Source organism: Bos indicus x Bos taurus, chromosome 25 (assembly GCF_003369695.1).
Source record: "Bos indicus x Bos taurus breed Angus x Brahman F1 hybrid chromosome 25, Bos_hybrid_MaternalHap_v2.0, whole genome shotgun sequence".
NCBI lineage: Eukaryota > Metazoa > Chordata > Mammalia > Artiodactyla > Bovidae > Bos > Bos indicus x Bos taurus.
The window spans coordinates 31,940,369-31,952,721 of NC_040100.1; the positions used below are offsets into that span (position 1 = coordinate 31,940,369).

The 12,353-nt window shown below is 35.9% G+C and overlaps 2 protein-coding genes across 12 annotated transcripts in view; one reads left to right on the top strand and one right to left on the bottom strand.

Annotated features, from left to right (window-relative positions):
- Positions 1-12,353, bottom strand: part of TNFRSF17 (TNF receptor superfamily member 17) — a 130,717-nt gene that overhangs the window by 99,008 nt on the left and 19,356 nt on the right. The window lies entirely within an intron of this gene.
- Positions 1-12,353, top strand: part of GSPT1 (G1 to S phase transition 1) — a 29,553-nt gene that overhangs the window by 11,029 nt on the left and 6,171 nt on the right. For 2 of the 3 annotated variants that reach the window (XM_027527174.1, XM_027527172.1), the window contains exons 2-11: positions 1,558-1,602; positions 1,716-1,757; positions 2,485-2,712; positions 3,491-3,524; positions 5,112-5,189; positions 6,986-7,166; positions 7,992-8,146; positions 8,245-8,385; positions 9,650-9,743; positions 10,578-10,658. In XM_027527174.1, coding sequence (XP_027382975.1) covers positions 1,736-1,757; positions 2,485-2,712; positions 3,491-3,524; positions 5,112-5,189; positions 6,986-7,166; positions 7,992-8,146; positions 8,245-8,385; positions 9,650-9,743; positions 10,578-10,658 — 1,014 coding nt within the window. In that variant the 5' untranslated portion in view covers positions 1,558-1,602; positions 1,716-1,735. The remainder of the gene's footprint in view (positions 1-1,557; positions 1,603-1,715; positions 1,758-2,484; positions 2,713-3,490; positions 3,525-5,111; positions 5,190-6,985; positions 7,167-7,991; positions 8,147-8,244; positions 8,386-9,649; positions 9,744-10,577; positions 10,659-12,353) is intronic. The other variant, XM_027527173.1, reaches the window with a different exon arrangement.

Sequence of the window (12,353 nt, forward strand, 5' to 3'; positions counted from 1 at the left end):
TTGCACTGAACTCCTTCTCTGGTTGTACCACTCATTTGTTCTGATGGCATACTTTCTTGTAAGTAGTGTTGTTGGTCTTTCTGACTTGTGGTATCTTTACCTCTCTGGTTCATTTGTGTACTACCTTAGAATGATCTCCCTAAGTCACACTTGGCATGTCACTTCCTTCCTCAAAAAAAATCTGTTGCCCTTGACCTTTCAGGGACAGGAATTTCTTTCTTTCCTTCTTTTCTTTTTTGGCCATGCCATGTGGCTTGTGCAGTCTCAGTTCCCTGAGCAGAGACTGAACCCAGGGCTGTGGCAGTGAAAGCCTGGAATCCTAATAGGCCACCAGGGGCCTCTCAGGAATTAACTTTCTTCAGCACTTCATGTTATTGGGAGATTGGGCCCCAAGCTTTTTGTTGACTTACGGGTGTTAATACTTCCTGGGCACTGATTTTATGAGACTGATGTGCTGCCTACTGTGCTAAAGAGGCAGACTGGACACTGATTTTAAATGTGAGTCTTGCAGGTTAAGAATTCACTGTTCTTTATTGGTGTGGAGGATTCATGTGACTTCAAATTCTCTGGTTTCTTTTGCCTCTTGTAGATGCTTTAAAGCAAGAGTACTTAGGTATTGAAGTATTTAGTATAAAAAATAAATGTATGGACTGGGATATTAGTGTATATTTCACATACATCTCTTCCATTACAAACTTCCATAAAGTTTGTAATGTGATAGTTATGGAAACTGGGTTATTGCTTGACCTTAGAATTCTAATATAGGAGAAAACTACCCCACTCCAGTACTCTTGCCTGGAAAATCCCATGGACGGAGGAGCCTGGTAGGCTGCAGTCCATGGGGTCGCTAAGAGTCGGACACGACTGAGCAACTTCACTTTCACTTTTCACTTTCATGCATTGGAGAAGGAAATGGCAACCCACTCCAGTGTTCTTGCCTGGAGAATCCCAGGGACGGGGGAGCCTGGTGGGCTGCCGTCTATGGGGTCGCACAGAGTCGGACACGACTGAAGCGACTTAGCAGCAGCAGCATCATTATAACCACTTTTTCTGAGATGATGTAAGGGCCTGGATGCATTCCAGAGACTATATACGAATGTCCTTTTCATTTTATTGGTATCGAATAGAATTTATTTAAGGATCTTGATGATAACATGTATTACAGAATCTTAACAAGGACTAATCATTACTTCTTGGGCTAGAGAATCTAGAGTAGTAATGTGTATTTGTTGAGTAAAATCTAATTTGATTTGTGCTGGGCTGCAGGTTACTTTTACAGCATCTGTAAAGGAAAAGTTTATGAAGTAGAGTCAGAGAATAAACATGCTTTTGTGAAAACATTTTAAACATTGAAAATGTTTTAAAATTGGCTGTAGTTGGTAGATTTTTTTTAGGTTAAACAGATTTGTCATTTGAAACCCTGGGTTAGTTGTCATTGTTCTGAATTATTGAGGTTTTTGTTTTGCTATTGAACTTCTGTTTTTCCTGTTTCTTAAAAGATAAGTAAAATGGATGTATAGGTCTCAATTTTTAATAGAGCTTATTTCTGTTAAACAGCACCTGTGGAATCTTCTCAAGAGGAACAGTCATTGTTGTGTGAAGGTAATTTTCTGTGATGTGACTCTTTGAACAACTAATTGAGAAAGCATTAAATTGTCTGTGGTGTGTAAATCTAGATAGTGTTTGGTAAATATATATCTCAATTTCTTGTCTAGGTTCAAATTCAGCTGTTAGCATGGAACTTTCAGAACCTATTGGTAAGAAAATTTCTGACCATATTAATACAGTAATATGAAACTCTTTCAGTCTCAAGATTTAAGGTACAAGTGTTTAAGTGTTATCATTATTATAATGCCTACATTTAAAACTACAGTGAAAACAGTCTTTGCCATTAGGATTTAGCAAGCAGAGCTAATGGGGCATTAACACTGCCATGATAAATTTAGTGATGGCAAATATAAAAGAATCAAATGGAGGAAATGCTAAAGCAGTTTGAATAGGTGTACTTAATTTACGTTTGTGAAATTTTTTTTCCTTTTTGTAATTTTCTTACCCTTAAGGGTTTCATATTCCCAAGGTGTTCAGTAAAGAAGTTCTGCTACTTCCAAAGGAAAAACAGAAATCTAAATCTTTTCACACTTTTTTGTATTCTGATTTTGAACTTCCCCTTTTCTGTCAGGACATCTTGATGCCAGAGTAACTGGGCTGTTGGGAGTGTTAGATGTCCTGTTCATATTTTGTTCATCCTTATGAAGATGAAGCTCCATTAAAATAGTCTCTCCTAATCTGAGTCAGAGCTCTGATGTCACCTGTGAGGCCAGCTTGTATGTTTCTTTTATGAACGAGATTTTCTTGTGTGTCACTAGATGTTAGGATATGGAACTGAATATGTTAAGTTCTGTTTGTTTAAAAGCATCTGTGTTTTAATGTATAGATAGATGATAAACCTTTTTCAGAATACTAAACTAAAATGTTTTATTTCAGTAGAAAATGGGGAGACAGAGATGTCCCCAGAAGAATCATGGGAGCACAAAGAAGAAATAAGTGAAGCAGAGCCAGATGGTGGTTCTTTGGGAGATGGAAGGCCTGCAGAGGAAAGTGCCCAGGAAATGATGGAGGAGGAAGAGGAAATACCAAAACCTAAATCTGTGGTTGCGCCGCCAGGCGCTCCTAAGAAGGAACACGTAAATGTCGTATTCATTGGGCACGTAGGTGAGTTGCACTTGTAGCAATGATAAGAAATGACCAAAGTTACTGAATCCATCAGAGAATATCTTATTTAGCTACCTGAAATATTTAGTGAAACTGAACTAATCTAAAACGTCTTGATTTTTAACTCAATAGATTTTTTAGCTGGCAGAACATTGCCAGCAGTGTATTCTTGGAAGCTGTGGTGGCATCGTAGCTGGAAGAAAATAAGTATATTTGTATGTGATACATAATTGGTCTGTAGGCCACCGGTGATGGCTCAGCATGTTATAACGTCTGTTAGTTAGTATTTTTTTTTAAAGTCTATTTTTTTGTGTGAAAAGAAAATAACAGAATTATGTCCCCCTTTTTCTTTCCTTTCTCTTATCTCTGCCTTCTTTTGAATTTGATGATAGACCATTCTGCTTTTTATGGTAGCAAGAACTCCTTTGAAATTTGTAAAGGAATACCTATACTGGCTAAAAGTGCAAAGCAGACTACCTAAATGTAGTTCAGGGGTCTTGGCTACTTTAGTTCTCCTTCTGAGGCTCCCCTTGGGTAATTCATATTGTCAGTAAGGTAGTCCTAGGTCACTATAGAGCTGCAGGGGGGGGGTCTTAGATTCAAGGAGAGAAGGTAACTAACCGGAACTTCTGACCCAGATTCTATTCTTTGCAGTTGCTTTTGCAAGCTGTAATTAGGTATGTTAAATGGGCCTTTGGTTGTGTTCCTATATAGTCCTTGTGTTTTGGTTTGACTGCGCCTACGGTTTGCCTGTTGTTGATTATGTTGTTACTTTCAGATGCTGGCAAGTCAACCATTGGAGGACAAATAATGTAAGTATATTTTTTGTTAAATACCTTTTGTTATCACTGTAAGACTCTCATGAAACCTTAATTAAAAGTATTTCTAAAAGCTGTCTTTTAGATTTGTTAATAAAAAGTAATATAGAACCCTAATTATAAGAAATTTTACTTTGTTTTAAATATAATTTTCTTTGGAATAATGAATCTGGGGCAACTGGTGTTTCCTTATTCATCAACTCCTTAAATATATGTGGATTTAATCAGAATGTCTGGCTAACATGCTTTTTTTTTCTTTTTTATCATATATAGAAGGTATCTAGGTATGAAAATGCCATGGTTGATGTTTAGTGATGTGTTCTAGAATTGAAAAATATTTTCATTTAAACATCTTTTTAATCTCTCCTAAAGTAGACGCATTTCTTTAAGCTGTTATCTTAAAGGATAACAGAGGGTATAGAGGGCATATCTTCATTGTCTTGCTTTGTTAAGTAATCTTAATCAGTAAATTTGCCAGTTACTGCTGAAAATTTCTACAACAGATCCTAAAGCAGGCTATTATACAGGAATTGTTACCTAAGACTCTGGGAAGAAGTGGCAGGCCCATTTGATGTTGTGTTTTATGCAAGTGTATATTTTTTGATTTAGATGACTATTGAGAACACCCAGAGACAGAAGCTTAGAACAGGATTTGATTTGGATAGAGTCAAGGGAAGCAGTTGGGTATTATTTAAAAATCATGATCTCATTTTGACTAGTATGTTTTAAATATTAAACAGTAAGACTTAATTGCTTGGATAGCACTTAGAATTCCTTTCTTTTACATTAGTATTTACATGTGCTGTTTGAAAAAAAAATTTATTTTGAAATAATTTTAGACTTATAGAAAGGTTCCAAAAACAGTAGTGGAATTGTTAGACAATTTTATTCAGCCTACCTTAATGTTAACATACTAAATAACCATTGTACAATCATCCCAACTAGCGAGTTATCACTGGTACAAACTAACTAACTAAACTACAGATCGCATTTGGATTTCACCAGTTTTTCAACCAGTATCATTTTTTCTGTTCTAGAATTCCACATTACACTTAGTTGTTATGTCTCTTTAGTCTCCTCCAACGTGTGACATTTCCTCAGTCTTGTCTTTCATGACCTTCATAATTTGAAGAGTGCTGTTTGGTTATTTTATTGGATATTCTTCAATTTGGGTTTGACAGTGTTAATAATTAGACTGAGGGTATGCATTTTGGAAGAGAATATCTCAGAAGGTATGTTGTGCTCGTATGAGAGTGCAGATGATTGCAATATTCAGTATGTTTTATCTATTACTGGTGATAAAAGCCATGATTACTTGGTTAAGGTGTCCGCTGCCAGAATTTAGCACTGTAAAGTTATTTTTTTCCCATTATCTTGGGGGAGGTAATCTGAGACTGTAAATGTCTTTTCCACTGAAATTCTCCATGATTTCAGCATCTACCCCAGTGGCACTTGTACTTTAAAGTAGCTTTTTTATGGAATTCAAATTGCCTTCGAGAGCTTTAAAGATTTCCTAACTTCACAACTGAGCAATCCATGAGTAATTAAATGTTTGTTTCTCTTTTCTTTCAACATTTTCAGGTATTTGACTGGAATGGTTGACAAAAGGACACTTGAGAAATATGAAAGAGAAGCTAAAGAAAAAAACAGAGAAACTTGGTAAACTTTTATGACACTATAAGTTACTTTTCAGGAAATGACTTATGCTTTTGTAGTCTACTAACATATAAATTCATAAGAGGAGACTTGTGGGATAAATATAAAGCATCTATTTAATTGAGACATTACCTGGCTACAAAATTTCATTCACAGAATTTATAATAATCAGGAACAGATGTTACAGTGGAATTTGGGGAGAAAGCAGATAACATAATAGTACTTAAGGGTATGATCATTATGTGAGTAAACCGTTGAAAGATAAAAGAATAGATGGAATAATATATTGACAGTAAGTTGCCTTTGCATGGAGAGAGGGTCAGCTCTTTTCTTCTTTCTAACCTTATCTTATTTTTTCTTAAGTTAACAAGCTTTATCTCAATAGGACATTGGTGGTCTTTTTTTTTTTTTATTCTGTGTTAAGGGGAAAAGTTCCTAATCAATATAATACTAAAAAATGGATTCAGTTCAGTTCAGTCGCTCAGTTGTGTCCAACTTTTTGCGACCCCATGAATCACAGCACGCCAGGCCTCCCACCAACTCCCAGAGTTCACTCAAATTCATGTCCATCGAGTCGGTGATGCCATCCAGTCATCTCATCCTCTGTCGTCCTCTTCTCCTCCTGCCCCCAATCCCTCCCAGCATCAGAGTCTTTTCCAATGAGTCAACTCTTCGCATGAGGTGGCCAAAGTATTGGAGTTTCAGCTTCAACATCAGTCCTTCCAATGAACACCCAGGACTGATCTTTAGAATGGACTGGTTGGATCTCCTTGCAGTCCAAGGGACTCTCAAGAGCCTTCTCCAACACCACAGTTCAAAAGCATCAATTCTTTGGTGCTCAGCTTTCTTCACAGTCCAACTCTCACATCCATACATGACTACTGGAAAAACCATAGCTTAATTGGCCTTTGTTGGCAAAGTAATGTCTCTGGTTTTCAGTATGCTGTCTAGGTTGGTCATAACTTTCCTTCTCAGGAGTAAACGTCTTTTAATTTCATGGCTGCAGTCACCATCTGCAGTGATTTTGGAGTCCAAAAAAATAAAGTCTGCCACTGTTTCCACTGTTTCCCCATCTATTTCCCATGAAGTGATGGGACCAGATGCCATGATCTTCGTTTTCTGAATGTTGAGCTTTAAGCCAACTTTTTCACTCTCCTCTTTCACTTTCATCAAGAGGCTTTTTAGTTTCTCTTCACTTTCTGCCATAAGGGTGGTGTCATCTGCATATCTTAGGTTGTTGTTATTTCTTACTTACTATGAAATACAGATGATGTGATGAGGTAATCTAAATTAACACTGTTACGGATGGTTTGAATTTATATATGTAATTTTATATGGCAAAGAAATAACCAAATAATTCTTAGCAAGTAACCATTGGTTCCAAATGGTGGGTTAGTGGCCTTCACTTTTAGAAGGTACCCTTAGACAGCCTTACTTGTATTATAGTTTGTGCTAGATGATTTTTAAAATGAAATATAAAGGAACTCATTACTTAACTCATAGTGATATTGGCATTGGTACTAAATAGTCTTTCTATGTATGTTGTCATCTTGTTATTATACATAATATTTGCTTACAGAATGTATAATTGACACTGGATATATATAAAAGCTCTTGAGTGTTTGAATCAGAAGAATATAAGTTTTAGTCATTTAATTTTTACTTCTACCCAGTCCTGTTCGTGATTTAAATGTATGTTGAACATAAAATTCTTCTACCATTAATTACATGTTTAATGGTAGAAGAATATTTTTAAAACTCCTGTTCTTACCAGTATTGTTATTTTAAAATTATTTCAGGTACTTATCTTGGGCCTTAGACACAAATCAGGAAGAAAGAGACAAGGGTAAAACAGTAGAAGTGGGTCGTGCCTACTTTGAAACGGAAAAGAAGCATTTTACAATTCTAGATGCCCCTGGCCACAAGAGTTTTGTCCCAAATATGATTGGTGGTGCTTCTCAAGCTGATTTGGCTGTACTGGTAAGGAAAGATGTTTCCAGTTCATCCCTGTATTTGTTCGCAGCCCAACTTGAAATATAAACACTTGGATTTACCTTCTAAAAGCTAGAATTTAGATTACAGTGAACTGTAAAATATACAAAGTTACAGTTTTCACTTTGTTTCACTAATCTGCCCAAGAAATCTTCATAATTTGATTTACTTATGAAAATGTTTCTGCTTTTCTCTACCATTGCTATTATCTCTGTGTCAGAAATTAGTGTCCACTGACTGCTAAACCTAATCCATTTTGTACGCAATCCTGTGAGTACAAAAACGAGTAAGAAATTATCTGTTTAAGATCTTCAGTCATTTTGCAATTTGGGGGTAGTTATTGTACTAGCACTAAATCACATATATGTTTGAAATGTAAAATATAAATTTACATATAAATGTAAAAATAAAATATAAAATATAAAAATGTACTAGATTTTGGAGAATTGGGAATGAGAAGAAACATATACCAAAATTTTTTTAAGTATTTAGACATTGTGACATTCAAAAGTACATATATGCTCAGACGATAAAAGAATCTACCTTCAATGCAGGAGACCCAGGTTCAATCCCTGGGTCAGGAAGATTCCCCTGGAGAAGGCAGCCCTCTCCAGCGTTTTTGCCTACAGAATCCTGTGGACAGAGGAGCCTGTCAGGCTGTGGGGTCACAAAGAGCTGGACACACTGAATGACTAACTCACTCACTTCTATTTTCTTGCAAGATGCTTCTGATAAAACTGAAAAGAAAAATGTTGTATTGCTAGAAGAGTGTACTTGAATGTGTAAGAATAAACTGTTGATTTCTTGGAACAGGTAATCTCTGCCAGGAAAGGAGAGTTTGAAACTGGATTTGAGAAAGGAGGACAGACGAGAGAACATGCCATGCTGGCAAAGACGGCAGGCGTCAAACACTTGATTGTGCTCATTAATAAGATGGACGACCCAACAGTGAATTGGAGCAATGAGAGGCAAGCTTGGATGTCTTAATGTTTGTTCATACTCTGTTTAATGTTGAAACTATAGAGTTCAGTTGCTTTACATTATAATTATTTATAAATATTCATAGATATGAAGAATGTAAAGAGAAACTGGTGCCGTTTTTGAAAAAAGTTGGCTTTAATCCCAAAAAGGACATTCACTTCATGCCATGCTCAGGACTGACGGGAGCAAATCTTAAGGAGCAATCAGATTTCTGTCCTTGGTACATGTAAGTAATCTTTTTAAAAGTTTGTGTCTTATTAAGTAATCTTTTTTTTTAATTAATTTTTTGGCTGCACAGCATGTGAGATCTTATTTCCCTGACTAGGGCTCGAATCTGTGCCCCCCTGGATCACTAGGGAAGGCCCAGTGTGTTTATGTGTGTTAGTCACTCAGTCGTGTCTGACTCTTTACGACCCCATGGACCATAGCTCACCAGGCTCCTCTGTCCATGGGATTCTCCAGGCAAGAATACTGTAACCTTTCCCTTCTCCAGGGGATCTTCCCCACCCAAGGACCAAACCAGGGGCTCCTGCATTGCAGGCAGATTCTTCATGGGTTGAGCTACCTGGGAAGCCCAATAATTTAAGAAAATATTGAGTGTAACCTTGGCTTTAAAAATGCCATGACCTTTGTCTTTTACCTGGGTTTTCTTTTTTGTTATTGAGTTGTTAGGGTACTTTATGCACTGGGTACAATTCCCTTATCAGAGACATGATTTGCAAGCATTTTCTCCCATTCTGTGGGCTATCTTTTTACTTTCTTCATAGTGTCCTTTGAAATACAAAAAGGTCTTAATTTTGATGAAGTCTTGTTTATTTTTTCTCTTAATTGTGCTTTTGGTGTCATGCCTAGGGAATTGTTGCCCAATCCAGTCATAAAGAATTAGACCTGTTATTTTCATTTAAGCCTATTGAAGCTCTTAGGTGTGTGTTTCATTTTTGGATTAATGTTTTATAAGGTAAAGTCTTGAATACTTCAGCTTTGTGAGTATTTAAATTGGGAAATGTGAGTCTTTGACTTTTATCCCTCCACCCCCCAAGAATATTTTGCCTTTTTGGGTCCCTTGAATTTCCATATGAACATTGGGATCAGCTGGTCAAATTTCTGCAAAAAGGCAGTGGGACTTTAATAAGAACTGACTGAATTTGTAGATCAGTTTGGGGGGAACATTGCAATCTTGGCAATATTATACCTCCCAATTCACATACTGTATTTTTAAAGGGGAAATTACAGAATCTTGATTTCAGAGCTGGAAAAAGTCCATGAAAAATTAAGTTATATAGTGTGGCTTCTGTTTATTACAACATGTGGGTTATTTGCCATTAAATATTTTTATAAGTTTACAGGGAAACTTTTTCATTATATTGATCTATTATGTTATTTTTTTAGAAAACATTTCTGAGGAATAAGTGAGATGAACTAGATAAAGTTAGAGCCATGTAATTTCTTAAAATTTTAACATTTATGTTGACTCTTTATTATATTCTCAGTGGATTACCATTTATTCCATATCTGGATAATTTGCCAAACTTCAATAGATCAGTTGATGGACCAATCAGGCTGCCAATTGTGGATAAGTACAAGGTACCCAAAATGTTAAAGAAACTGGGTTTTATGGGAGGTGACAAATTATTTTGTGTTCTGTTTTAAACTATGAAATAACTTTAATAATTAACAACATAACACAGGTATCTCTTTAATAAAGATTATGTTATTCAGTGATATAGACCATAATTAAATCAGTTTAATTTAATTTGGTTGTTTTTCTAGGAGCCAGTGATCATTTTTTGGTGAGAGATTCTTATAAGTAAAACTTCTGAAAGAGTTTCTACATTAAAGTTGATAGATACTGACAAATAGCCTTCCAAAATGCAGTGCTAATTTACATGGCCACCAGCAGCATATGAACGTGTTTACCATAGCCTAACCAACACTGGATGTAGTCTTTAAAAAATAAGCTTCAAATAAAGAAAAAAATAATAAGCTTCACTATTTTTAACTATGTTTTCAGCTTCATTTTAAGTACTGCACTATCAATATGTAGTATTTTGCTTTTTTTCAAATACGTCATTATTTCATTAGCTTCATGCTAAGTTTCTTGAAATTTAGTTTTTAAATAGGGAATGTCTCAGATAGTTTTGAGAGAACCTCAATTTGAACAACAAATTTAGATCTTCAAACGTAAAATTCTGTCTCCTGCAGTGTGTTCTTTTTAAATCCCTAGGCATACTTATTTATTAGTATTATATATATGTATATTTGTTGCCTGTGTCTAAGATTAATCCTAAGGATTCTACCACTTGAGCTAAAGATTTTCTTTTCTGAATAAGCCTTGCAATATTTCACTTTGGGTTGTTGAACTCCTGTATAGTAGTAACAGAAGTCTGACATTTGGTTTTTTATTTTAAATTTAAACAGGATATGGGCACTGTGGTCCTGGGAAAGCTGGAATCAGGATCTATTTGTAAAGGCCAGCAGCTTGTGATGATGCCAAACAAGGTAAGAATTCATAGTGCTCTTGTTCATTTAAGTTTTCTCTTGAAAATATTAGTAAGGAATCAGAACTTTTCAATCTTAGGGATTTCATTAAAAGAAACCACTTTTTAAATCCAACATTGGTGGTGGTGGTGGTGGTTTAGTTGCTAAGTTGTGTCCGACTCTTGCGACCCCAGGGACTGTAGCCTGCCAGGCTCCTCTATCCATGGGATTCTCCAGGCAAGAATACTGGAGTGGGTTGCCATTTCCTTCTCCAGGGGGTCTTCCCAACTCAGGGATCGAACCCAGGTCTCTTGCACTGCAGGCAGATTGTTTACCAACTGAGCTATGCGGAGCTAGTTAATGTCAAGTGCAAAATTTAATCAAGAATATGTGGTGTTATTTATTGACAAATGGAGAAGGGACAGTATTGGCACCATGTCAGAGTTAAAAAGTACATCATCATGAGAGCTTCAGTTAGTTATTTTATAGGAAGTAAATAGAGATTTGTAGTGGTTGAGTGATTTGCTTCTGTTAACATTCTAGATTAGTAAGTGAGCCAGGGATGAAAACTCAGGTTTAACATTAATATAATTAGCTTTCTTTTTTGTACATAGTAGTTATGTTGGATACTATAAAATGTGTCCAAGCTATGCCCCTAATTTATTTGGGGAGAAAGGGATTTTTTTTTTTTTAATAATAAATGGGTCTTTTCTTGACTCTTAATACCTTATTGTAGTTTCTTCATTATAGCAGAGGGTTTCATTAAATAACATGAAAAAATCTCAATGAACTATATTCCTTTGTGTTATTTTTGACTGGTCAGTTGCTGGTAATTGCAGATGACCTGTTACTAAGAAACTGTTACCTGTTTTCCAGAGGACTTCTCTAACAATCCAAAGATGTTGTTTACGTAGGAAAAGGCCTGAATTATCAGAACCTCCAAATAGACATTTTGTTAGATTTAACTGAGAATTTCTTTACCATGCTTATTCCAGGCAAAGAATATTACAAAAGACAATTGTCAATGTACTGTTGAGTTTTAATTGAAACCTTACAAAGTATACTTCAGGGGTCTTGATGCCTTATGCATTGGAGATCAGAGTATGCTATCATAGTGTCTTTTCTTTAAGAGGTAATTATGCAGTGATAAACGAGTGAAAATAATGGTCAGTTTGAATCCTTGTATTTTGTCTGTTGAGCAATCACAGAAGTCAAATTTGCTTGTGGAGATGGAAGCAAGGGGCTGGGGGAAGAAGAATGGGGAGTGGATTCTTAATGGGCACAGAACTTCCTTTTGGGGTAATGATGTTTTGGAACCAGATACTGATAATGGTTGTATACCATTGTGAATGTCGATGCCACTGAATTGTATGATGTAAAATAGTTTTAAAAGGTAAATATGAGTATTTTATCACAATAGAAAAGTACTTACTATGGGCAAGTGAACTGAGTGCTGGGCTGTAGCTAAAGGTGAAGGGACTCAATATATTAGTTCTCTTTAGAAACTATCACTTTACACTAATTACTGAACAGTTCAGTGTAGCATATCTTACAGGTGTTAATCAGTCCTTAAGAACTCAGTTTACTTCAGTCCCTGAGTTTCAGTGGAATAGAATTATGTTTTAAAAGATGTTAGACTATGCTGTGCTGTGCTTAATTGCTCAGTCGTGTCCAACTCTTTGCAATCCCATTGACTGTAGTCCACCAGGCACCTCT